The 26,772-nt window shown below is 39.6% G+C and overlaps 1 protein-coding gene across 3 annotated transcripts in view; it reads right to left on the reverse strand.

The window, feature by feature from the left end:
- KCMF1 (potassium channel modulatory factor 1) overlaps window positions 1–26,772 on the reverse strand; it is a 52,298-nt gene continuing 25,526 nt past the window's right edge. For 2 of the 3 annotated variants that reach the window (XM_083353756.1, XM_083353757.1), the window contains exons 3-7: window positions 18,137–18,276; window positions 11,205–11,306; window positions 9,386–9,560; window positions 8,551–8,833; window positions 1–3,693 (exon numbers count right to left, since the gene is read on the reverse strand). In XM_083353756.1, the coding sequence (XP_083209882.1) occupies window positions 3,432–3,693; window positions 8,551–8,833; window positions 9,386–9,560; window positions 11,205–11,306; window positions 18,137–18,276 (962 nt within the window). In that variant the 3' untranslated portion in view covers window positions 1–3,431. Of the gene's footprint in view, window positions 3,694–5,902; window positions 6,015–8,550; window positions 8,834–9,385; window positions 9,561–11,204; window positions 11,307–18,136; window positions 18,277–26,772 lie in introns of all 3 variants that reach the window. The other variant, XM_083353758.1, reaches the window with a different exon arrangement.

The following is a 26,772-nucleotide window of genomic DNA, read 5'->3' on the forward strand; positions in this document are numbered from 1 at the left end:
TAGATAAGATTTTTCTCTATTTTCCATATGTATACAGTAAATCATCCAAAGTTAAACATGTTGCTTTAGTGAGACACTACTGCTGTGAGACATACAAAACAAAAACTTAAAAGTTTGGTTGTAACTGAATCCTGTTGAAAACCATCACGTAGGAGTTTAATTCACATATGCTCTCTCCTGTGCCAATAAGCTAAACATTGAAGCTGACAAGAGGAAAATACTGTTTGCATTAAATGAAAAAAATGGTCTTTTGGTTTTATCTGATGCAAACTAACATTTCTGAATCATTTTGTAAATAACATTTATCTTAAAAAGTAATCCACGGTCAAGGCTACCCTGATACAGGTAAAAATAAATAGCTGTACTTTCAAATCGAATGATTACACAAACTCTGAAAAGTCATAATAATTTTGGCAACCTTCTGTGTAAGATTTTAAATCAATTAAATATTTTAACTGTCAAATATCGTTATCAGTCTGAAATGAGGCAACTGACAATATTGTGTTGAACTGTCAAAAATGGGAGTTATTCATGGGAATAAGACAACAGAACCAACCAAAGACCCAGTACGTAATCTAAGAATGTGTTAAATTAAATGTATTCCTAATAATTAAAAATGAGAAGCTGAGCTTTTTCAGTTTTTGTCAAGAGAGAATATGAGAATTTCACTTGCCCAATTTCTTAACAGCAAACTGAAATTAAAAATAACGTAATAACCAACCTGGTACAAGTCAGTAGATCTTTTGTGTCTTGTGACACTCTAGAATTCGTTGAATGGCTCTTTCAGCCAATTCAAATTAGAACAGTATGGAGTTCATTTTAGAGTAGAAACTTTCAGTGCCATGAATCTTCCCATTCACAATTTGAAGTTAGACAATATTGACTGATGGCTTTTTAAGTGTAGCTCATGTCTGGAAATGCTCCTTGGGGAGCATTACCTTAGGTTGATACTTAAGGACTTTATTTACGTATTTATTTTTTACCTCGCCTGTATTATTTTTCTAAATAACTCAAGGTGGTGTATAATACTCTTCCTATTTTCGCCACAACTTTGTGAGGTGAGTTGCTTCATATTCCAAAATTTCCAATAAGATCCAATTTTATGCTTTTGCGGAGCTTTTATTGCCTCCATTTCATGCTTTTTAAAGAAACTGACGTTAACAGAATTCTGAAGCAGAACACGAACTCATTAACAAAATTACATGAAGTAAAATCCCCAAAACATTTGACAGTCCCTGGTCACTTAAGCTCCTACAACATAGAAATACTTTAAATGAGCACATGATGTTAATGTAGCATCTTAATTTCGGTGTATCTGGTGAAAGAATGAAACATTGGTGGTCAGAACAGAACGCCACATCTTGTATAGTCAGCAAGCAAGCCTCAACAAATCACCTACAGTCTTTTTATGTATTTTCCAATCTGTGTCCAAAGTTTAAAAACAAAGTTGTGTGTTCAGGGAGAGTGAGAGAACCAAGACTTTCTCCAGTGTAAGCCTACTTAAAGCATCATTGTAGAGACCTGCCTAGAATCAACTTGTTTCGTTAACACAGCAACATCAAAGAATCAACTGAACAAACAGTCTTGAAAATGCTTTATTGAACTGTGGGTCTTACTGTAATGTGCAGGTGTGTTTGAAAAGACAGCTTGAAAACTGGTTTTTAAAATCCTCAACAGTTTTTTTTTTTTTTAAAAAACCTACCAGGGTAAACACCCCAGTTAACCAGAGGGCAGCTATAGAATTCCCCCTTTAGAACATTCAGTTTCAAAGAGTAAAGAGAAAAACAAAAGTAGTACTTATTTTATAAAGAAATAATTGGAGTCAAAATTGACAGCTGTCAACAGATTTTACCATTTTAGAGTAGCATCCATGTCAAGACTCTATCCTGCTATTTGAATCTGGATTTTTTTATTTTATTTTAAAAAGCTTGTAACGTGGCAGAAGTGGAAGAATATACAGGCAAACGAGGGGCGAAGAAAGTGAGAGAACCAGGCAGAAACATGATTGTGATCTAAGCCTAGTTTAGATTTAACCAGAAGCGGTGTGCAATTTTGTCTTTATTGTCTAACTTTACATTCCCTTTCCCACAACCCCACCCTCCATCCCTCCCTAACCACAATACCCCCGCCTGTCCCTGCCTTGGGGTTATTATGAAAGTCTATGCACAAAACACTGTACATTTTATACATACAGGATTAATAGTATAGGCATGTAGGTGGCATGATTCCATTAAAAGCCTTTTTTTTTTAAAAAAAAAAAAAAGTTTTATGCCAGAAAAAAAATGAAACAATAAATTAAAAGGTGCTGGAATTAGCATTTAGAATGCAGTTGCAATATATTGACAAAAGTCTGGGAATCATCTTAAGCTCTCCTTATACTGACAAGTCTCTGCAACTAGGAAGCAAATACATAAATAACTAGGCATATGACCAAGACTGTGAACGTTTTAAAAGAAAACAATTATGATTCAGGTTAACTTTTACTTTAAGACAGTGAATAAATGAACCATCTCTACACCTGAATAAAACATGTGTTAACAGTTTGATTTTTTTTTTAAAAAAAAACAACCATAAAAAGAAGGGGAAAAAACCTCCTTTAAACAAAGCTGAACAAGTATGTTGATTCCAAGGTACACAAAAGTTCCTGTTGCCAAGCTTGGCAGTGGACTTACTTTTGTGTTTCCCGGTGATGCATAAAAACTAGGCTGATTTGTTCCACACGTTAAGTCTGATGGTTAAAGAGGGCAACATTAAAAGACACACTGAGCGAAATGCCACACCTTGAAAAACAACAAGCAGTCCCACTGCAGAGCTTGTGTGATGTGCCAACAGCACACGAAAAAAAAAAAAGGTGGTTCCGATATACATTATTCAAAAGCTACTTGATGGTCACACGTCACTAAATGAGCACTAACGTCTTCGTCTTGTAACCTTTGAATAATAGGAAAGCTTTGGGGGGAGGGAGTCGTTTGTAGTTTTACTCCTTGTATTTAAAAGTGTTTTTAAATGACAAGGTCACTAAAACTCATGCACGCTGCAAAAAACCTCATGCAGTAAAGGTAAACCATCCAAGCAGTTTTTATTCATTAATATTCATAAATACACACAGCAGCTTCATTAGAGATTTCTTTTTTTTTTTCCTCTTCAGTTTGAATGTGGAGTATTAGGAGAGCCTTTTGCATGTCAAAAGTACAGAGCACAGAGGGTTCCCCTCTGCGCCGAAACCTACATTTACCTGCTAGAAGTAAAAATTATTTTAAGTGGAAATGATTATCATATATATCTTTTTTTCTCTCTTCCTTTGAATGTACACAATGTAACAAGAGTGACAGACCTGAAATTACAATCACCAAAACAAACCCAAGATAGTTGTTGTCCACTTTCATTGGCAAATACAGCACAGAGGACATTGTCTGCGAAGTGGGATGTCATCAAAGAGGAGGTGGAGGAGGCTCATTTCCTTTATTACTCTCTTTTAAATTTAGATTTTCTAAAGCAACATCTAAAGGCATAATATCTACACAGCCCATAGCACCAAAATCGGCAACCTCCCCACGTTCATCCTCGTCAGAGGATGAGCTTTCTTCCCGCATCAAAGTGGACAATAGGAGCTCTTGAACAAACAGGCTGCGGTCAGCCCGCTCACTCTCCATTGACTGACGCTCTACTTCAGACATCTTGGGATCGTTCAACCTGTATAAAAAAGATGGAACGGGATATAGCTGAAAAGGATCGTGTGCGCTTCGTTGCAGGACTAATAGCCCTAAAAAAACCCACGTCAGGCTCTGGGGAGGGAGATTAGAATTGCAGAAGCTTTGCATTTAATATGTACGTCGATAAGCTGGCCAGAGTTGCTGTTCCAATGCAGGCAGCCACACAAGTCTTTTAAATAAATGATGGGGGATGGGGACGTCAAGAAGAAGAAAAAAAACAAATCCAAAGTTTGTCTCTAGGCTTCGCTTGCGTATTATTTCCATAAAGGAAAGGGAAAGGGAACAACAGTAGTCAATAGTTTCCTGTGGTTTATGGCTAACAACCAGAGCTTCTACCTTTTGATCCTGTAAGCCAGGGGTCTTCCAACTTGGCCCTTTTATGACTTGTGGACTTCAACTCCCAGAATTCCTCAGCCAGCCATGCTGACTGAGGAATTCTGGGAGTTGGAAGTCCACAAGTCATAAAAGGGCCAAGTTGGAAGACCCCTGCTGTAAGGTCACTACCGCTCAACAATTGTGACACCAAGAGTTGAGGAAGATCTGGAGAAGATGTATTTTTTTTTTTAGCAAGGAGGAGGAGGGAAGACTCTTTGCCCCTTACTGTTTAATACTTTGAAGGGACAATTTTAAGATATTTATTTTGGTTTCCTTCTATCTGAGGAAGGTGATCTTTCCCTTATCTGAGATGATCTAACCTTTCAGGCTGTTGGGTAGCAGAAGGCTTTCTCACTGCTGGTCCCCTATCTCTGGGACTCCTTTCTTATGGAGATGCTTATGGTTTAATTGCTTTTTGCAAAACATTTTGTATATACATTTATTCCAGACTGCATGCAGTACTTAAAAGAATGTTCAACTGAATGTTTTTGTTAAACATAATAAAATACAATTAAAACTTGCAAATCACTTTGCACCCTGAAAAACAAAGAGATATTGAGTTTAGTGGGGAAATGCTAGACTAGTCAAGTTGCAGTTCAAGTATGGAACTCCCAGATAAGTTTAATTTATTCCTGCTCAATTCAAGTCAACTCACAGGTTGACTACTGTTGGGCTGAAGACATCCTACCAGGAACCTATGCATCATAGGTTCCTTGAGGGAATGTGAGATACAACAATGCAAACAAAGAGGCGTGAGCACCTTAAGAGTACACAAGCCTTCACAACTAGAATTTACTGTGGCACACACACAAACACACACAGACATAGAAAACACACATTTGAAGAAGAAAAAAAAAATCAAACATTCAAGATTACATACAATATGTATAGTGGGGGTTAACTGAAGTTTATTGAGAAGTACGATTACTTTGGGCCTGAGTAGAGAAAATGGTTATTCTTTGTGGTCTCTGTGTATCACTCATGGGTTTGTGCCTGCACAAAGCATCATCCTGGAAAGAGCCCCAGCTGAGCGTTTGGTGAAAATGCTGCTTCCTTCTTGCCTTGGCTAAACTCCATTATATCCTTTCTAACTGCTGCTTTGGCACCACTTCAGAGAGGCGTTCTCTCATCTTTCTGACCCCAAACCGGCTTATTTTCATGGATTTTTATTTCCTTTTAGATTCCTTCTCTAATTCTTCTATGCTATCCTTCATCTATCTCGTTGTCCTATCCATTTTTCTCAGCATGTTTGCTCACTTAGGAAAAGCCAGCTAAGATTTCATCTACTTTTTCCAAAATACCAGATAAACTCTCCTCTACCTATGATCCTTCTCACTGCTTATCGTTCTGGAGAGGGGAAATATTTGTCTGAAGTATCAGCAATGTAGGCTTCTGACCTTCCAGGCTTTCTGAAATCCACGGTCCCAATTGAGAAGTCCTCTTTGGGAGTACATACTGTGGCTACATTTCTAGTCAAATCATCTAGTGATTCCAATTCGCCAACGCCTGGCCTCTACGGTTGTAGTCTTGAAATACCAAACCTACAATCAGTATTGGAGACTTCCACTGTTTTCTTGCCAGCAACATTATCATCTTCAATTCAGAGACCACATTTTCTTGAACCAGTATCAATTATAGTTGCCTCTGAGACATGATTGATCTATCTCTGCTCTAGTTAGTAAAAATAATATTTTTTTAAAAAAAATAATAATTCAAAATTCAAAATCTACTTCTTAGGAATTTCTTACCTGTCCCTTAGCAATTATTGTCTTATTGGCTCCTGGCACTGTTTTATTATCAGCTGACAAACTTACCTGCTCCATCAGCTGTTCATGGTCACTTCACCAGAGCTACAGCAACTTCTGACTGCATTTGCTTGAGGAGGGCTTCTTCCCAACATATGTAGAGTTGCTGGATTGTCCACACCTTCCATGTTTGTGAAACATTATCAGCTAGATATCCAAGTCAGAGCAGATGCTTATAGTTTTGCTGTTGTTTTAACATAATGCAATCTGCCCTTCCTCATAAAGCTATACAAAGCTACCATAAATTTGATAATGGATAACCACAAACTGTGTCGCTTTAACTGTAGCTCTTCCACTGAACATCTCTATATTCATAGAACCCATCCGCCTATACCACTGTAGATACCTCTTACCATCACTGAATGTGGCAGCAGTGGAAATCTAGGAACTGAGGAATTTAGCAAAGCCAAGGACTGTAAATATACATGAGGAGGGCAACAGTGTCCTGCCAAGAAGCTCAGCTTAAATAGTTTCCCAAAATCCTTTGCATGGAGCAAAGCCATGTGTGTGAAAGCACAGATGACCATTAAACAGAACAAGAGTCTTGTTGTTTCTTATTAAATAATAGCTCTGACTTCATTACTATAGTGACCATTGTGGGACTAGTTTCATCAGTATGGGCCCAACAAGAATTACAGATCACGTCTTGACTTGGGTTGGAAGTCAGAGCAGATTGGGAGCGAGATGCTGGTAGTGGGGAGAAGGTAAAGTGAGATACTCCACTGTCACTGACAGATCATTCCCTAGTGAGGTTTGAGTTGATTGAGCCTAAATCCTGGAGAAACAGTGGATCCATCTGGGTGATCTGAGCCAGACAGTCAGGAAATCCTGAATGCTCTGAGGATATTCTAGATGATGTGACCGGTGATTCTGTTGAGGCCCAAGAAAACTAAGAGGGGCTACTAACGCAACTGCTACTGAGGACCGACTGCCGTTACACTATATGGAATCCCTTTGGGTTTGGGGGGAACTTCAGGTAATATTTCCTAATAACATAAGTGATAGAAACATTATAACTAATATGATTGGGCACAAGATAAAATAAATAGGTAGAGATCCCAATAGTTCTACTTGTAAATTTAAGATGATATGTTTGTGTTGTAAGTCTACATATTATATTAGCTTCTACATTTGATATTCTTTCATTGAAAAATACTTTTAGATTAATAGTAGTGATGTTTAAAAAGGAAATATTTTCCTACTTGCTTCTTTATGATGTAATTTGTGATATTACATTTGGTTCTTCAAATTTTTTACCAAAAAATACAGGTATTGCCAAATTGGCGGTATCATTTGGGCCCTTGATGCTGTTAAATCCTGTAAAGTTGCTGTCCAAATAGATAAAGGACAGTTTTCACATAGAGATTTGCTGAAGAATATGATGCATTCTATATAGATTATGACTGTATTATCGTGACTGTAGATAGAAATTTATTTATTTATTTATTTTATTACATTTATATACCGCCCTTTCCCGAAGGACTCAGGGCGGTTTACAGGGTGATTAAAAAAACCCATCTAAGCCTTTGTTGTCACATGCTTTTTTTTAACAGGTAGTCCTCACTTAACAACTGCAACTGAGCCCAGAATTTTCATCGTAAATTGTTGCAGTCATTAAGCGGATCATCACCTGACCTGACTTGACTTTATGACCATTTTTACAATGGCCCTAAAGCAACTTACCATGGTTGTTAATTGAATGACATGGTACACTTTCTGAAATGGGTGGTTTTTGTGGCAAAATAATGTAAATCATGGTCACATGACCACTGAATGCTACAACTGGTTGTGAATGGAGCTGGCTGCCAAACGCCTGAAGTGGAAATCACATGACTACGGTGTGTGTGTGTGTGTGTGTGTGTGTGTGTGTGAAAAACTGGTGTTGAGATAACTTTTCTGAGGTCCATTGTGACTTAAATTAAGTGATCTGTCATTAAGTGAGGACTATATATTATTATTTGGCTCAACTATTTAAAACAGTTCTCTAAACACATATGTGCACGTATTGAACTCTAATTCATGAAGTTTACTCTGTAAAGATGTTTTAAATGCTAAATATATATTGGTGTGTATGGGTGTATTTGTGTCTATGTGGTTCTTTTCCTTTTTCTAGATTTTTAAAAAAATACATAATGACTTCAAAATTTATTATGTTGATGCTAATATCAAGGAATGTAACAATTCTTAAAAAACATGCTACAGAAAACAAATTATTCATATTTACTTGTAATTATATATCCATGATAAAGAATTAATGCATTTGTGTGGGGGCTTATTGGGTAAATTTTAATCAACAAAAATTATACACACACAAAACCAAGTTGAACAAAATTTAAACTTCAGCTTCACACAACTGCCAAACCTTTCATATATAAACAGTCTTCAGACTGTTGAATAGTTTTCAAGACATATGTTCAGCCTCTAGTGTTCTACTTTACTATAAGCCAATTGCTGCTCTCTGGAATATAAGCATACAGTATCTCCCTAATACGTGCAATTAGTCATAGAAAAAGCACACTCTCAATGTTAGCTGGATATTCCACGCTGAACAAAAACCAAGCTTCAGGGGGAAAGGATAAGATCACAATACACAAAGGCAACTTTGCATGTATGGAGCAAAACAGAATAATCATGGCCATCTCACTAGAATGCATTACCTGGTAAGGAGAAATTGAGAGTTCTGGATAGCCTGCTGATTATTTTCTGCGTTAGATGTGTTGGTTGTTGCTGTAGATTGTGTAACAGTGGTGGTGACACTGCTAGTATTCGTACGCCTCGTTGCATTGCGTGCAGTCTCCAGTTGTTGCCTTGCTGCCTGTGCATGTTGTCTTTCTAACTGCAGCTGCATCTGCAGCTGCTGTAACTGAGACGCCGAAGGGCCAGAGGAATTGAGCTGTCCCCCTGCAGACCGCCTTACACCAGACAGCTGAGATAAAAGCTCTGCCAACAGAAAAAGAGAAAAGAGACTAAAATCTATTCTAACAAAACCAAGGCCTTGGCCAGTACCCAGAAAACTCCTTAACTTTAGATTTTACTCCTTAACTTGTAGATTTTACTGCCACCGTAATCCTAAATAATCCTAAATACTGACAACCTCAGCCTTCCATCCTTCCGAGGTAGGTAAAATGAGGACCCAGATTGTCGGGGGCAATAAGCTGACTTTGTAATAATGCCGCTTGGGGGGCCCCAAAAGCCCTAATAATCAGGCATATACATAGAATGAAGGCTATTGCTAAGCACATTGGTTTGTGCTTTAAATTGTAAGCCGCCCTGAGTCTTCGGAGAAGGGCGGGATATAAATGGGATTAAACAAAACAAAAACAAAACTTCTAAGACACGGGCACTCTTGGTAAATGATAATTCCAACTAACAATATTGAAACAGGACTGTTTCACATGGTCATCAAATCTTTGGTTTTTAGAAATTAGTTTTGCTTTATTCAGAAGATGGCAATGTGCAAGGAAAAGACGCAAGTAATCATAAAACCCTTACCAGCTATAGGATCCATGGCTTCTCTATTGCTTGGAGAATACGAACTCTGTGATGATGAAAATCCACCAGTGGAACTGCTAGTAAAGTGCATGTTTGATCTACGTGCGCGGGGGCCACCCAATCCTCGACCTGGGTGAAACATTCTACGTACATGCCGAACACCGCTGGATTCATCGTCACCAAGGGGTTAACGAAAAAGCGTCAACACAGAGTTGCAAACAAAGAACACCTTAGTGCTCCCCCACCCTCGCCAAAGAACTGTAAAGACCAAGAGAAAAGCTATTTAGTTAAATGCTACTTCATGGATTCAATTTTAATTTAAAGTTATACAACTAGAAGAAACCTTCTTAGACTACTAAGGCAAAGCTATACAATAAATCATCATCATGAGGCAAAACACAAGAGAGAGCCCCACCTTGAGGGTTTACAATACTTAAAACGATTTCATGGGCAATGATTTGAAATGCCCATATAAAATAGCCCTAGTTACGTCTTAGAATAGAATAGAATAACAACTTTATTGTCATTTTAAACATACACTAATTAGCATACATTAAAATGAGATCTCGCTGCCTACGGCTCTCAAAGAGTAACCACCTCCATCAGGGCATCCTCACATCTAAATAACGATTTGGATCTAACATTCTGCTGTATTGTGCTCTTAAGTACCTTGAAATGTAGCTAAAAAACACTCTCATCAACAACAAAACCATAAAGTTATCCTTGTAGTTGAAAAACTAGCCCTTTCTATCTGAAGAGCTCTTGATTAAACAATGTGCTCTGTGTGCTTAAACAATATTTGGTAAATTAAATCACAGCAGTCAGTTCATTGTTGCTTCCTATACCGAAAGCATGTTAACAATGGAGATATATTATAGAACACCTAAGTTTAGATAATTATAACTAACTTGCAACACCAATTACTGGACTGAAAACTATTCACCTAAATCAGTGGTTCCCAACCTTTTCTATACCCCGCACTCCTAGAACGTTTCTGATATATTCTCGCACCCCTTACAAAAGTTCAAAATAATGGCAACGAATTATGCATATACACTATAATTTTGAAAAACCCCTGGAATATCATCTTGTACCCTCAAGGGATGCGAGCAGCCCTGGTTGGGAAACCCTGACCTAAATAGTTCCCTAGGAACAATACTTCAAATAAGAATTTATTGGTACAGGCAGTGACTGCTCAAAGTTTCAACAGCACTAAAAAAGGGCCTTATGATCGTTTTTCATACGTATGACTCTTGTAGCATCCCAAAATCATGTGATCAAAATTCACACTGACTCATATTTGTGACGGCTGCACATGTCCTGGGGTCATGTGATCACCTTTTGCGACCTTCTGTCAAGCAAAGTCAATGGGGAAGCCAGATTCACTCCACAACCACGTTACTAACTTATTAACTGCGGTGATTCACTTAACTCTGACAAGAAAGGTCATAAAATGAGGCAAAACTCACTTAACAAACATCGTAAATGGTCATAAGTCAAGGACTACCTGTACATGTATATTCCATCTTTCTTCTAGGACAGACATGTCAAACACAAGGCCCGGGGCCCGGATCCAGCCCGTGAAATGGTTTCATGTGGCCCGCGAAAATAATAAACTTATTCTATAGTTAACCATTGGACTCCATTTGGCACAAAGTGATCAACCACAGCTTCTTGGACATAGCCAGCAACTCCAATCTTATTCACTTGGACAATGCCTACACTGTATGTTAATAGAATAATTTAGTTCAAAATTAACTTCTTTAATACATTCAACAATAATTATCCTGTTGTTCCTTCTTAATTTAGGAAAGGATATTAAATCTCTAGGAGCTCTGTGTTCCAGTGTAAGATGAGCTGCAAAGTCATCTGTTACGTGATTGGGATCTCCTCCAGGTAATGCTGCACATATTGGACAAATCTGAAAATGACAAAAGTTTAGAAAGCCTACTTGCATTATGGTCTTCAACAACAAGAAATCTCTAGCAGGAGCTGCCACAAGAAAGATCAAAAATGTATGCACACAAGACTAAATATTTCATCCATCTTACAGCACTGCCAATCTATACATCAAATCTGATACATAACTGTAAGAAACTGTGATCCAATTCTGATTTTTTTAAGCAAGGATCTAACAACTTTGCCACTCCTGATTTCCAAAGTGACTTTGCCAAAGCATTATGGAACAAACGTTTATAACATGGGTGTGGGCGGGGGGGGGAGGGTCCATCAGTCATCATTTATAAACAAGACTGTCAGTTTTGCAGAGACAGAGGATTCTAGATGGCTGTGGGAAAATGTGGCAGCTGCCTCTGATGATTTCTGGAATGAGCCCATTTCCAATTGGGCTCCATTCTTATGTATTTATTTAGGAGTATGTGAATTTCTAAAGGAGAATCGAGCACTTGAATTAGATATTTCAGTATGATTATGCTTTGACATCATCATGCAGATTTCTATAACATTCAGTAGCTATGAAACATTACTGCCACCGTCAACTAAAGCTCTTGAAAGCTGCAACTGCATAAACTGATAAATTAAAGATGATGAAATAGGTGGGGCACCCAAAAAGCACTTGTATTTTTTAAATATTAATGGTTCTAGCTTTTTTTTGGGGGGGGGGGTAATTTTGTGTTAAGGTTCTATGCATCCATTCACTATGAAGCCAAACAAAACATTACTGATACCAGTTTGCTGTATTTATTGTGTACTTTCTTTGTTATTCTTTATTTCCAGGGCATATTACAAAATAAAAGCCTACACTACTTTCTACATTTTCATTCTTCAGGATTTCTATGTTTGCATATGCCTCAGAAGTATTCCAGAAAATGAGTGGACCTTCCAATGTGCCCACCCTTCTAATTTAAAGTAAATAGATAAAAAAAATCAAATTGGAAGAAGGGCCTTTGTGCCTGCCAAAAGGAGTGTCTGTAGAAGTTGCCATGCATGCAGACTTTGCCCTAGAGATCTCAAGTATAGTATTAAAAATTCCTCCTTATAATCATTATGTATGACAGTATCAGCCCTTAAAGCAGCATTAATGCTCTTACAATAAAGAATTAATCAGAAAAATAATCAAAGGTAACATTACAAAAATGGAAAGTTCAACATTTTTAGTTCATTGTGATTTAATATCTGTTCCAAGAATAATAATAAAAAACCACTATCAGAATAAAATTGCAGTGCTTAAAAATGTGAATACAAAAATTAAAATCAAGGTTACTTCAACAGAAAAACAATAAGCCAACAGCTTGTTCTAGAATACACGTTCCTTATGAGAGAGTTCCATGACTGGTCCGCCACTATTGAGAAGGCTCTATTCCTGGCCATTATACCTTGAGCTAAAACTATTGTTCAAACTGATCTTACTGCCGAGGGCAGGGGTCTTCAAACTTGGCCCTTTTATGACTTGTGGACATCAACTCCCGGAATTCCTCAGCCAGGCTCACTGGATGAGGAATTCCGGAAGTTGAAGTCCACAAGTCATAAAAGGGCCAGGTTTGAAGTCCCCTGGCATAGGTGTATGCTATGGAGGCAGGTTTTAAACTGCCCGACTCTGAAACTGTTTAGGGCCTAAAAGTATCATACCCTTAAACAGGGCCCTATAAGCCATTTTAGCATCCAGTATAATAACTGAGTAGCTGTTTTCGGTACTTTGGGGCATTTTAGTAAACTAATTAAGAAATGGTAAATATTAAGGTGTTACTGAAACTAAGCACATCCCAATATAGATAGGGTGGAAAATGGCACGCCAGCCTAAGGTTGGGACATGCCATTCAGGCCATTTCTGCCTTTAACAATAAGGCTTGAATCAAGGAGAGTGACAGATCTGTTGCTTCAGGAGAAGCCCAATCTTGTTAACAGAGCATTTTCCGAATTTCCTGATTTAAGATTCCTATCCACATTATTTCTATCTTATCTAGGTTCAGGGGTTTTGCCCTTATCTGATCCACCACTGGCTCCTGGCAACTTTCAAGCCTCTGTAGAATCTTTTTGTGGTTCATATGGAAAGGAGAAGTAGAGTTCAATGCCACCAGTATACTGGTAAGACAACACTCCAAATTTCTGGATAATTGTTCCCAATGTCTTTATGTAGATATAAGCAGCAAGGGGAAACTATTAGATCAAGCACTTTGGGCCAAAATATACAGTTGCAAGAAAAAGTATGTGAACCCTTTGGGATTACGTGGAGTTTTTCATGAATTGGTCATAAAATGCGCTCTAAACGTCATGTAAGTCACAACAATAGGAAAACACAGTCTGCTTAAAATAATACTACACAAACATTAGCTATTGTCATGTTTTAATTGAACATAACATGTAAACATTCACAGTGCAGGGTGGAAAAAGTATGTGAACCCCTAGCCTAATGACTTCTCCAAGAGCTAATTGGAGCCAGGAGTGAGCCAACCTTGACTCCAATCAGTGTGATGATATTGGATGTGTTGCTGACAGCTGTCCTGCCCTTTAAAAACACACACCTGTTTTGGGTTTACTGGTCTCAAGAAGCACTGTCTGATGTGAATCATGCCTCGCAGAAAAGAGCTCTCAGAAGACCTACGATCAAGAATTGTTGACTTGCATGAAGCTGGAGAAGGTTACAAAAGTATCTCCAAAAGCCTTGATGTTCATGTGTCCACGGTAAGACAGTGTCTACAAATGGAGAAAGTTTAGCACTGTTGCTACTCTCCCTAGGCGTGGTCGTCCTGTAAAAATGACTGCAAGAGCACAGTGCATAATGCTTAATGAGGTAAAGAAGAATCCTAGAGTGTCAGCTAAAGACCTACAGAAATCTCTGGCACATGCAAACATTTTTGTTGACACATCTACAATAAGGAAAACATTAAACAAGAATGGAGTACATGGGAGGACACCACGGAGGAAGCCGTTGCTGTCCAAAAAAAATATTGCAGCACGTTTGAAGTTTGCAAAAGAGCACCTGGATGTTCCACAGCACTACTGGCAAAATATACTGTGGACAGATGAAACCAAAATTGAGTTGTTTGGGAAAAACACACAACACTATGGGTGGAGAAAAAAAGGCACAGCACACCAACATCAAAACCTCATCCCCACTGTAAAACACGGTGGAGGGAGCATCATGGTTTGGGGCTATTTTGCTGCCTCAGGGCCTGGATGGATTGTTGTCATTGATGGGAAAATGAATTCCAGAGTTTATCAGGACATTTTGCAGGAAAACGTACGACCATCTGTCCGCCAACTGAAGCTCCGCAGAGGATGAGTGATGCAACAGGACAATGACCCAAAGCATACAAGTAATTCAACAAAACAATGGCTTCAACAGAACAGAATACACCTTCTGGAGTGGCCCAGTCAGTCCTGACCTCAACCCGATTGCAATGCTGTGGCATGACCTTAAGAGAGCGATTCACACCAGACATCCCAAGAATATTGCTACACTGAAAGAGTTTTGTGCAGAGGAGTGGTCCAAAATTACTCCAGATCGTTGTGCAGGTCTGATCTGCAACTACAGGAAACGTTCGGTTGAGGTTATTGCTGCCAAAGGAGGGTCAACCAGTTATTAAGTCCAAAGGTTCACATACTTTTTCCACCCTACACTGTGAATGTTTCCATCTTATGTTCAATTAAAACATGACAACAGCTAATGTTTGTGTAGTATTATTTTAAGCAGACTGTGTTTTTCTATTGTTGTGACTTACATGACGTTTCGAGCGCATTTTATGGCCCATTCATGCAAAACTCCACGTAATCCCAAAGGGTTCACATACTTTTTCTTGCAACTGTAAATTTTTCATTGGCATTCTCTGATGGCAGCTCTGCAGGTAGAAATAATGCTACCTTAACATATTCCTGTAATTCTGTACACTGGACCACACTGTAAACAGCCTAAAACTTTATTCATGCCGATGCATTAAATGCACGTTTGAGATACAACAAGAACGTAACTTTCTATATACACCTAACAACTGAGATATACAATAGCTGGTCATGGAAATGATCGGAAGACAGGCAATCCTAAACCTAATTTACCCATCAGCTAGGATGACTTTCTAGAAGGATTAGACAAAATCACAAGACAATAAAAGCTACAAACAAGTAAGTCAAAACAGCTTTTAAAACTTCATCTCAGAATGCAATTTCCCGTGTGGAAGAATGCTACTTGTTTCATATCCTGTTTGTGGGCTTTAACGAAGCAGGCAAGTTGGCACAGTATGTACAACATTTTAGACTGGATGGCCTTTGAGCTAATTCAGTTCATTTGAGCTGCTCCTATAAGAAAGAGTTTCGTTTTCTAATAAAGTATGTTATTTTCATAATAAACAAAGTTATATGTAACTGAAGGGGAAGAGGTCATGCAAGGAAGTTTCTTTAATTGACTGCCACTCAAATCCAACACCAAATGTTTATTTGAAATGTGTATCTCAGCACTTACTTATAAAGACTTTGTTCTCTTATTACTAAGCTGTTTACGTGCAAATAGATTCTAACATGTGTAACACTAATACCTGCTATTATTTCATCAGCCTTAAGAAAGTAAAAGTAACCAATGTTCTTTTAAACTCTTGCTTATACTGGAACAAAGAAACTATATGGATGTTAATGTAAACCAAATTAGCGAACCCATTTTTTTTTCTGGGTGCCCCACTCAAAAAAATCACCACTCAAATTATCAGAACCATCATATATGTGCACTATTTTTCTGAATCCCATAAAGCACTCAGTGAAACATGAGGAGTCTAAATACAACAGCGTAGACAAGGGTAGGATAACAGGAATGTGTGCAATAACGTTAAGTGAAATAATTGACTGACTGGTGTTGACTCTGAAGTGACCACATAGATACATCTCTAGAATGATCCCTCGAGGTCCCCAAAAGGTACATTCACCGCCGGCTGTCCTCTTCTCTTTCCTTCCACTTTTCTAAGCATTATTTATTTCTCAAGTGAGCTGGGTCTTCACATGTGTCCAAATATGAGACTAGTCATTTATGTCTCAAATCCAACTTTTGTTTCCATAGAGGGCCAAAGGGAAAAATAATTGTCTGCACGATTCTAGCATCTGTACATAAAAACATGTCGTGGAAGTATCTTTTCCAGGGCTTTTGCTACTGCTTTTCAAAGTGCAAGTCTGCATTTTTCACTGACTCTGCTTTACTCTAATGATAAACCTATGTCTCATAATCATACACTGTTTACTGAATCGCAAGCCTTTACCTTCATTTATATTTTCCCATGTAAAAACAACAGATTGCACCATCTATATTTGGAGACAAATCAGTGAATTTTAAATGTAACGATTCTGTTACCTATTGTTTTTCCTCTAACAGGACAACATGAGAAGTACCGTATATACTTGAGTATAAGCCGAATTTTTCAGCCCACTTTTTGGGCTGAAAAATTCCACTTCGGCTTATACTCCAGTCAACAAAAAAACTTACCGAGGACTTGTGCGCGGCCGAGGCTTCGGTGCTTCCGGGATCGCGCGCACCTCTCCCAAGCCACCGCCGTCCGAGACCTGCCGAAGTTTGGGGAGGTGCGCGTGCACCTCCCCAAACCTCCCCAAACGTCGGCAGGTCTCCGTTCCTCCTGCCGACGTTTGGGGAGGTTTGGGCGCCTCCCCAAACCTCCCCAGGTCTCCGTTCCTCCGCGCAGACCTCCCCAAACTTCGGCAGGAGGAACGGAGACCTGGGGAGGTTTGGGGAGGCGCCCAAACCTCCCCAAACGTCGGCAGGTCTGCGCGGAGGAACGGAGACCTGGGGAGGTTTGGGGAGGCACCCAAACCTCCCCAAACTTCGGCAGGAGGAACGGAGACCTGGGGAGGTTTGGGGAGGTGCCCAAACCTCCCCAAACTTCGGCAGGTCTGCGCGGAGGAACGGAGACCTGGGGAGGTTTGGGGAGGCGCCCAAACCTCCCCAAACTTCGGCAGGAGGAACGGAGACCTCGGGAGGTTTGGGGAGGCGCCCAAACCTCCCCAAACGTCGGCAGGTCTGCGCGGAGGAACGGAGACCTGGGGAGGTTTGGGGAGGCGCCCAAACCTCACCAAACTTCGGCAGGAGGAACGGAGACCTGGGGAGGTTTGGGGAGGTTTGGGGAGGCACCCAAACCTCCCCAAACGTCGGCAGGTCTGCGCGGAGGAACGGAGACCTGGGGAGGTTTGGGGAGGCGCCCAAACCTCCCCAAACATCGGCAGGTCTCCGGACGGCGGCGGCTTGGGAGAGGTGCGCGCGATCCTGGAAGCACCGAAGCCTCGGCCGCGCGCAAGTCCTCGGTAAGCTCCGGGCGGTCACTTGCTTCGCGTCTCCTGAGGGAAGGGGGGGCGACTGGAACGGGTGTGTTTCCTCGCCTGCTGGGTGCCGCGATTTGCCCGGGGAACGCGCGGGCCCCGAATGGCAGCGTGGAGTGAGGAAGCGGACAGCCAGGGCTTCCCCGAGAGCCACGGCCACACAGGGTATTCCTGTGTATTCAGGCTTGCAAAATCGCGGATCGAGCCTCTGCTGGCGGCAGAGGCTTGCAGAGCGCGGATCCAGCCTCCGCCGGCGGCGGAGGCTTGCAGAACGGCGGATCGGCTTATACTCGAGTCAACAACTTTTCCCAGTTTTTGGGGGTGAAATTGGGGGTCTCGGCTTATACTCGAGTCGGCTTATACTCAAGTATATACGGTTATTTTAAGGCATTTATATCTCACAAACTGTGGAAAGAAATCTGGGCACCTCACAACAACAAATATTAATTTCTGTTATTAATTCAGGAGTATGGCTATTATAATTACCACTTCTGTTGATGTTTCTGCGTGTTCTGAAGTAACGTGTTCTTGAAGAGATGTTTCCGTATAACCCATTTTTCCACAATATGGACAAGTAAAAGACTGTGGCTGCTCTACAGAGAAAGCTTCTCCACCATAGTATAAATCTGAAAGAATAAAGTACATGATAATTGCAGCCAAAACCAATTATCATCTTGGAAATATAGAAAATATTCTTTTTTTAAAATAGTTTTTAAAAACTATTTAGCTCAACATACAATTTACTGGACTGAACCTTCTGAATATAAATTATTAATATATAATATTCAAAAAGAAAAGGGAACTAAACCACATATAACCTCAACTAGCCAACATTTATATTGTCCTATTTTATTCTTCACTGTGATTATATGTTATAATCATATTACTTTAAACTGTAAGAATCAAGGGTAATGTTATCCATAACATGAATTTATAACACAAATAAACCCAAGACTACTGAATACTGGTGGCATCTATTTTCTCTTTGCTTCCTATATTGAGAGAACATGAATGCCAGCAATTATTATTTTGAAGTAACGATATGCGTCACTATTTCCTCAAAATCTTACAGCATTTAGACAGTTGGACTCATAGGGAAGGTTCATAACTAAACAAATAAAGAGAAAATTTCAAACTGAAATATAAATGGCCATTCTTCACCTTTGTTCAAACTGAAATACCATAGTCTACAAGATATAACCACTTGTTCAATGACTGTTCAAAGTTACGGTGATGCTGAATGAGTAGTAATTATGACCTGTCCTCGAAGTTGCAGCTTCCCAATGGAAGTTGCAATTCAGGTACTTGGTGCCAGGCTTGCAATTATGATAATAATAAATAACAACTTATTATTATGATAACAATAAATAATAAATAATCTAGCCCAACCCCCTGCTCAGGCAGGAAACCCTATAACATTTCGGACAAATGGCTGTCCAGTCTCTTCTTAAAAACTTCCAGTGTTGGAGCAATCACAGCTTCTGGAGGCAGGTTGTTCCACTGGTTAATTGTTCTAACTGTCAGGAAGTTTCTCATTAGTTCTAGGTTGCTTCTCTCCTTGGTTAGTTTCCATCCGTTGCTTCTTGTCTTGCTTTTAGGCGCTTTGGAGAATAGCTTGACTCCCTCTTCTTTGTGGCAACACCCGAGATATTGGAAGACTGCTATCATGTCCCCCCTCACCCTTCTCTTCATTAAACTAGACATACCCAATTCCAGCAACTGTTCCTTATATGTTTTAGCCTCCAGTCCTCTAATCACCTTTGTTGCTCTTCTCTGTACTCCTTCCAGAGTCTCAACGATTGCAACTTCCAATGTGATTGTGATTTCTTGCTGGCTTCCCTCAAGCAAGTCAATGGGGAAACCGGCAGGAAGTTCGAAGTTACCCCAGCCAATTTTCACCTATCTGTGCTCTGTAGCACCTGCCTGTAGCACCTCCCACCCACCCACTGGAGCACCTGCCCCCCCGGGCTGGAATTCCAGTCTCTTCCTGGTTAATGACTGATATGGTCCTGGGGTTATGATAGCAACCAGGGCAGCCATTGCTAAGGGATGCAGTTTGACAGTATCCCTTAGTAATGGAAGTTTTAATCCCAATTGTAAAACTCTTCTTAAAATACCCTGGGCATATATAAAAACTTTTCAATCCAAATCCAAGTGGAATTATTTGCTATGTGCCCCCCCGACAAATGACACACTGAAAATAACATATGGCGCCAGTGAGCACTCTGGGCCTTGTCAACCTTCTGCAATAACTAAATCTTATTTTTACAGACCACAGAACTGCTCCAAATAAATCTCCAAATACCTTTTTCATTATCCAAGCTGTTAAGTTTCCCGGATCTGCAACATGACTGCTATCCATGAGAGAACATACGTAAGCTCTTTGGCTAGCTATGTGGCCAAAAAACTTCCTAACCACAATAGCTTTCTTGTATCAGCTATATATTTAGTGCCTGAATACTCACATGGCCTAACCCTCAACTGAAATAACTGTATGAGCTCAGGTGGATACCTGCTTTTTCCCCCAGAGCAAATGCTTGCTCGTTTCTCATTACTTAAAACTGTGCCAAAGCAGTCTGTTAGCAAAATATTAAATCACAGTTAAGGAACAACAATAACTCTGATCAACTAATATTTAAAACCAACAGTAGAGATAGTCCTTGACTATCCCAACTACAACTGGGAGCGCAATCTCCACCTGCAAAGCAAGGCAATTGTTAAGTGAGTTACACCAAATTTTATAACCTTTTTTTGCCACAGTTGTTAAGTGAATCACATGAACATCAAGGAAACCTGGCTTCCCCTATTGACTTTGCTTGTTGGAAGCTGGCTGGGAAGGTCATAAAACTGCGATCCCATGACACCAGGATGCTGCAACTATCTTAAATACATGCTGTTTGCCAAGCACCTGAATTCTGATCATGTGACCATGGGGAAGTCACTTTTTCCAGTGCTGTTGTCCTTTTAAACAGTTGCTGAATAAATGGTTGTAAGTAGAGGACTACCTGAATATTTGCTATTATCAAGATGCAGTTAAGAGAGCTGGCCACTTTTAGCAGGGAAGAAGCATTGACTGCCTTTCCGCAAAACAGGGATTATTTCAATAAAGCTTTATTGAAAAAAATCATTCTTGCAGATAGACATATTAATCATGGCTTGCCACCGGATCTTCATTTGTTTCACCAGTACCTGAATAAGTTAAAATTCATACAGCATATACATTGTATCTTACCAGACTTACATTAAGTCGGCCATCTAACCCTCCTTAGACCCAACACTGTAGTTAAGATTCCTTGTAGCAACCACAGCCAGGAATCGTGGCTTAAAAAGTCATTGTTCTATGTCAGGGGTGTCAAACTCACAACATCACGTGACGTGTCGCAACGTATCATGACTTTTCCCCCATTGACAGCAATGGGGTGGGTACAGTTTCACCATGATGCATCCGGCTTGCGGGTCAGCAGTTTGACACCCCTGTTCTATGTGCTATCCAAGTTATGAAATTAAAAAAATATATTAACTCCTACTTCCTGCTGCTGGACATTAGGAGCAGATCCAAAATAAAATCAATCTTTGCCCAGTTTTTCCACTGCTCCCAATTCTGATTAGCCATCTCCCTCACACTCACCCATGTACAATGGCTCTGGTCTCAAGCAAGCCATCTGCCTATTTTTATTTTTTACAATCCCCTGCAGGTCAACCATGTTTCTGGGATGTCACAGGTGGTGGGAGACAGAAATAGATGGAAACTATTATCAACAGTGGCCTGTCTCTCTGAATCATTTGCCTGGGTGTCTCATGATTAGCCAAAGCCAAGGCGTACTGTGCACAATTATCTAGTGGCAGGTTAGTGTTAATACACCATCATTAAAAAAAAGTAAATTGTGGTTTCAAGCTACACTATTTTGCCAAATAATAAATTAAGATTTGATTTTGCTATGGCTTCATAGATGCTAAATCAAAAACAGCTGATTGTATTTCTACCTGCCCACAGATGAAATCTTTTCACGATGTTGAAAAGTGTTCACAAAGTGCCTACAAGAAAGACTGAAGTTAGAAAGAAATGGGCTATTTAAAAAAAATACAATCAGCCTTTCTTCCAGAATTAATTCAACAATTTCCCATTTAACAGAAGTGCACCATTATTTTGGCTTTCCCAGAAACCATCAGAAGCAAAACATTAAGCTTTGTATCTTCACATCGCTAACATTTATTGAATGCTGAACTGACAAACCTGGTGTAAATTACAACAAACAGCCTAGGTAAGTATATTAATAGTAGTAAACTATGATACCTGTGTAATAGTAAGGTAACAGCTCTCTTTACATATAGCATGAAAAAAAGAGTTGCTGGTATGACTGGAGCATTGAACAGACTAGAGGACCAAAAGCATGTCCTCTATCCACATTTTTTAAATTCAGTAAAGATATTGTTGTTCTATAAATGATATGTATATAAAATGTATATAAAACACAAAAATGATGTCAGACGGTCAACACCTTGTCCAAAGTTTTTAAATATTTTAAATAATATGTAATAAATATATATATAAAGAAGCTGGAATATATATAAAGTTTTGCTGTATAACATGCCTAATGAGTTTTAAAGTTTGCCTTTGGTTCATGCTATCAAAACTGCCACAAAGCTCCTTTCACGTATAGTGAAGTGGTCGACAGAATTGAGAAGCACCCAAGCTAGGCAGACCCAGCTGCTGTATTGTGATAGGAGCATTGTATATGGACTGCACAGTGACACTTATGGTTATGAGCTGCACTGAAAGAACAACACAACACAACACATTCTATTGGAGTTGAGGAGGTGTGCTGAACAAATGCAGATTTCAAGAGAAAGCTAGATGAAAAATTAAAACAGCGTAAAACAATTGAGATGACAGCATGAATTGCTCCACTAAAAGCATGTCAATCAGAGTGATGAGATGCCAAAAAGGTTACCCATCACCAATTACAGTCTCTTCCTTGATATGCTAGTTGATGGTATAATACCAGCCCTTAAGGAAATGCAGTCAACTCCTGGCAGGCTGCCCAGGGCTCCACGGGTATGTGCAGCTATTCCTTCATTGACTCGGCCAGGTAATATGCTACGGCTGGCTGAATGTCATCCTGGCAGATGGTCTGGTTGCTTATCTTTTCTGTAATTGTGCCTGATTTCTGCTCCACAAACTCAATGCCTTTAAGCCACGTCGCCTTCTGAAGGAAATCTGGGTTGCTGCTAGAAACGCCTTTCTGCCTCCTCCCTTCTTTCTTGGTGTTTGTTTTCTTTTTTTTTTAATCCTTTACTTTCTTTACAAACATGGCTTACCAACTCAACTTGGTGTTTATTCTGGACTACCTGCCCTGTAGTAATGTGATTTCTAGAAGGGTTTTCTTTTACAGGAACAGTGGCTATGTGATTACAAATTGAACTGGATAGATTCTACATAGTAGCTGGATTAGACGTTATTACAAAGGACTGGAAATAATTTAAAAATCTAATTATGGATCTAGTTACGTAAAATCAAGATGGAATGGAAAAAAAAAGTTAACGAAGAGTTTGTATAATCAATGGTTAAAACACCGTAAATTGAGAAACACGAGTTAGCAGTCCTGCTTTAAGCACAAACAAATGGACAATGTTAGCCCATCGCTCTGTCTCAGGCCTAGAAAGGAGGCAGTAGTAAAGCACTTCCAAAAATGTGGCTAAGAAAACAACATGAAATTGACTCAAAGAAAAAAGTCCTGCCATTATTCAAGGAGAGAGCAATAATCAAAATGGCCATTCTTTCCATTTTTTCCCCTAACACTCCACACTCTCAATATCAGTGCTCAATATGAAATTATTTTAGACATTAACTTAAAAAAAATACTACACTAAGAGAAATCATCCAAAATAAAGGCCAATGAATATTGCATTGTCTATTTTTGATATACTTCAACCCAGGTGATTAATATTACGACGTTAACTGTTAACTGTTAACCACCATCTGGTTCTTTTTGGGTTAGAGTTAAACATTTCACTTACTTATAGTTTATAGTTTATACTCTCTTAATTCAACACCTCTTACCCCATTTTTAAAAACCATCTACTGTACTATTTAAAGATGAAGATAAATTCACCCAGATGGAAGGAGCAGATGAGTTTATCGTTAGTTATTTAATTATAGAGAATAAAGCCATCACTATGGAATACTATATACACAACAGAGGGAGGGATGCTCTAAGCCCATTTAACAGGTCTTCTAGTTTAGCTACTGCCTCTTTTAGCAACCCTTTGCAATTACGATGGTAATGAAAAAGTAACTTTGCAACTAGTCCATATATTTAACAGCCTTTGCAGATGTGCAAAGCAAAGGAAAGCTGAAGTAACATCAAAAACACAGTTGCCATTTCACTCAGTGACCAACTTCATTTAACAACCAAGTTGCCAGTCTCAATTGTGGCTGCTAAACAAGGACTACCTGTACTGTCTTATCTTCAAAAGCATCACACAGGTCATCAGTTGAGTTCATTGCAAGCATCTGAGAAGTAGTCTTTCACTATTTTGCTGGCAAAGGTACGGGTAGTCCTCGACTTACAACAACAATCGAGACCAGAATTTCCATTGCTAAGCAACGTGATTGTAAAGCAAGATTCCATGACTTAGTGATGGCAAATCCCTACAGTCCCATTTGCTGTTGTTAATTGAATCCCATAGTTGTTAGGTGAGGCAACTTCCTGCTGGCTTCCATGACCAAACTCAGTGGGGAAGCAATCAGGAAGTTGTATGTCCTAGGCTGGCAGCCAGGTTAACCTGTTGGCCTCCCCCCCCCCCCCCAATTGTCTTTCTGGGGAAGTCAACAGGGAAGGTTGAAAATCACAATCATGTAACTGCACTTGGCAACCAATCGTAAACTCAAGAGTGTTGCCAGGCACCCGGATTGGGATCACACGACCATGAGGGTGCAGGAACAGCCGAAACTCCAAGGATCAGTTGTAACCACACCTTTCTAACTTGGAGTCATCTCTGATCAAGTGACTGTAGGTTGAGGACAATTGATTATGACAGCTAGTATGGTGTAGTGGTTCGAGTGCTAACCTAAAAAGCAGGAGATTGTGAATGCTAGTCCTCCCTTAGGCAGAGCTGGCTGGGTGACTCTGAGCAAGTCACTTCCCTTTCAGTCAAATACACCCCACCACAGGGTGTTGTTGCAGGAAAAATAGAAGGCAAAAATACCAAATATGTTAGCTGTCTTGAGATGACAATGAACACACACACACACAACACACACATACGCAAGATAAAAATATAATAACGGTAATGCTCAAATATAATTGAATACATTAATTTCAATCTTTCTAGTCTAGGTTGGAAAGAGTGTAATAAAAGCTGCAAAATGCTAATATTTAGTCTCTTCAGAATCACTGCCTAAATTGCGGTCATCCCAGCCTACAGGGCTTTAAAGGAAAAAAAATATTTGTCTTCCATTTCTCACATAGAAGCACCGCTACTATCTCCTCTAAGGAAATAGCAGAGCTATGAAAAAGATCTCTGTATGCCAGGATACTGTAGCAGCAAACTTTTGAATATTTTTGTATAGGCAAAATGTTCTTGCCTGCCCCTTTCAATGTCACTGCCAGGGTTTCTGCGGTTGTTTCTCAATCTTCCAGCAACCCCCCCCCAAAAAAAATCATTTGCAGGGAAAAGGTCTGTGACCCATCTGTTCAAAATTGGTGTGATTTTGTCATTTATTTTCCTGTTTGTAAACAGTAACAGTGGAAGGGCTAATCAAAATGCTGATGGCAAATTTAGGAAGAGGGAATACATATCACAGGGAATATGTACCGAGACAATGGAACATACATAATGACAATGAAAATATAGGCACACACGTGCACACTCTCCTAAGCAAAAAAAAAACAACAACCCTGAAAACCTGAGGTAGTTGATGCAAGATCAAAGTAACCCAATAAAGAGAAAAACATGGAAGAAAGGAAAAATAGGAAGAAGAAACGTGGAAAGATAAGAAAAGCAGGAAGGTAAACAATTCACAAAATCCTCTCACTACTTCTAAAATGCTTTTACTGTATACTTTATTGTTCAGATGAAAGAACTGGGAAAAAGCATGTACTGTGTTTTCCCCAAAATAAAACCAAGTCTTTCTTTCTTTCTTTCTTTCTTTATTTATTTTTATTTATTTAATTTATTTATTTATTTATTACATTTATATCCCGCCCTTCTCCGAAGACTCAGGGCTTAGGTATCTTGCCTCCAAGAGACACCAGGTTTTATTTTTTGGGGGGTGTGTGTGTGTCTTTTTCACTCACCTTGCAGCAGCGGCACCGACAGCCCCAGCCAGCCAGCTCACTTCTTCTGCGGCCGAAGGAGGCCTTCTGGAAAGGCCTCCGATTGCGAAATGCCAGTCGGAGTTCCATTCTCAGCTACAGAATGGAGTTGCTCCTTCGGCCGCAGAAGGAGTAGGCCGATGAAGCAAGTGTCAATCCACGGGAGGCCTGGCTGCAATGGTAAGCTCCACCCTCCCACCCCCATCCTAGCTTGATTTTTAGGTGTGCACCTCGCCCCAAAACTAGGGCTTATTTTGGGGGGTAGGGCTTATATTAGGGCCCTACCCCCCAAAAAGCAAGCTAGGGCTTCATTTCGGGGTAGGTCTTCTTTCGGGAAAACATAATATAAGCAAAGCATTATGTAATGTATATTGTTTTCCTCCCAGAGCACTATGATACAATAGTCTCAATTCATTTTTTTGCTGGCATCTAGGAACTGGATTTTTCAATCACTCAAATCTTTCCTGTACTTATGTTAATTTTTACTATAGTTCAAAACCAGTATAAAAATAAACTCATTTCATCTGTGGTAAGAAAAATCCAGACGGACATTCCTAACGCAGTTTTCTGATAAAATATTAGAGACTGAAGACATTCACAGAATTAAGCGTCACACTAATCTATGAGTTGCCATGCTCTGCATATGCCTCAAAGGCTTTCAGGTTGGGCAACTGCAAACTTTTCTGTATCAAATTTAAAATGATAGGTATTCGTTTTGTTCTGCTTTGTAACAAGACCTTCCAGTTCTCGTTGCCATTTCCCACTGCGTTCTTCATGTGGAAAATGAAAAGAAAAGCTACTTTT

The sequence above is a fragment of the Vipera ursinii genome (genome assembly GCF_947247035.1).
Source record: "Vipera ursinii genome assembly, chromosome: 2".
Classification (NCBI taxonomy): domain Eukaryota; kingdom Metazoa; phylum Chordata; class Lepidosauria; order Squamata; family Viperidae; genus Vipera; species Vipera ursinii.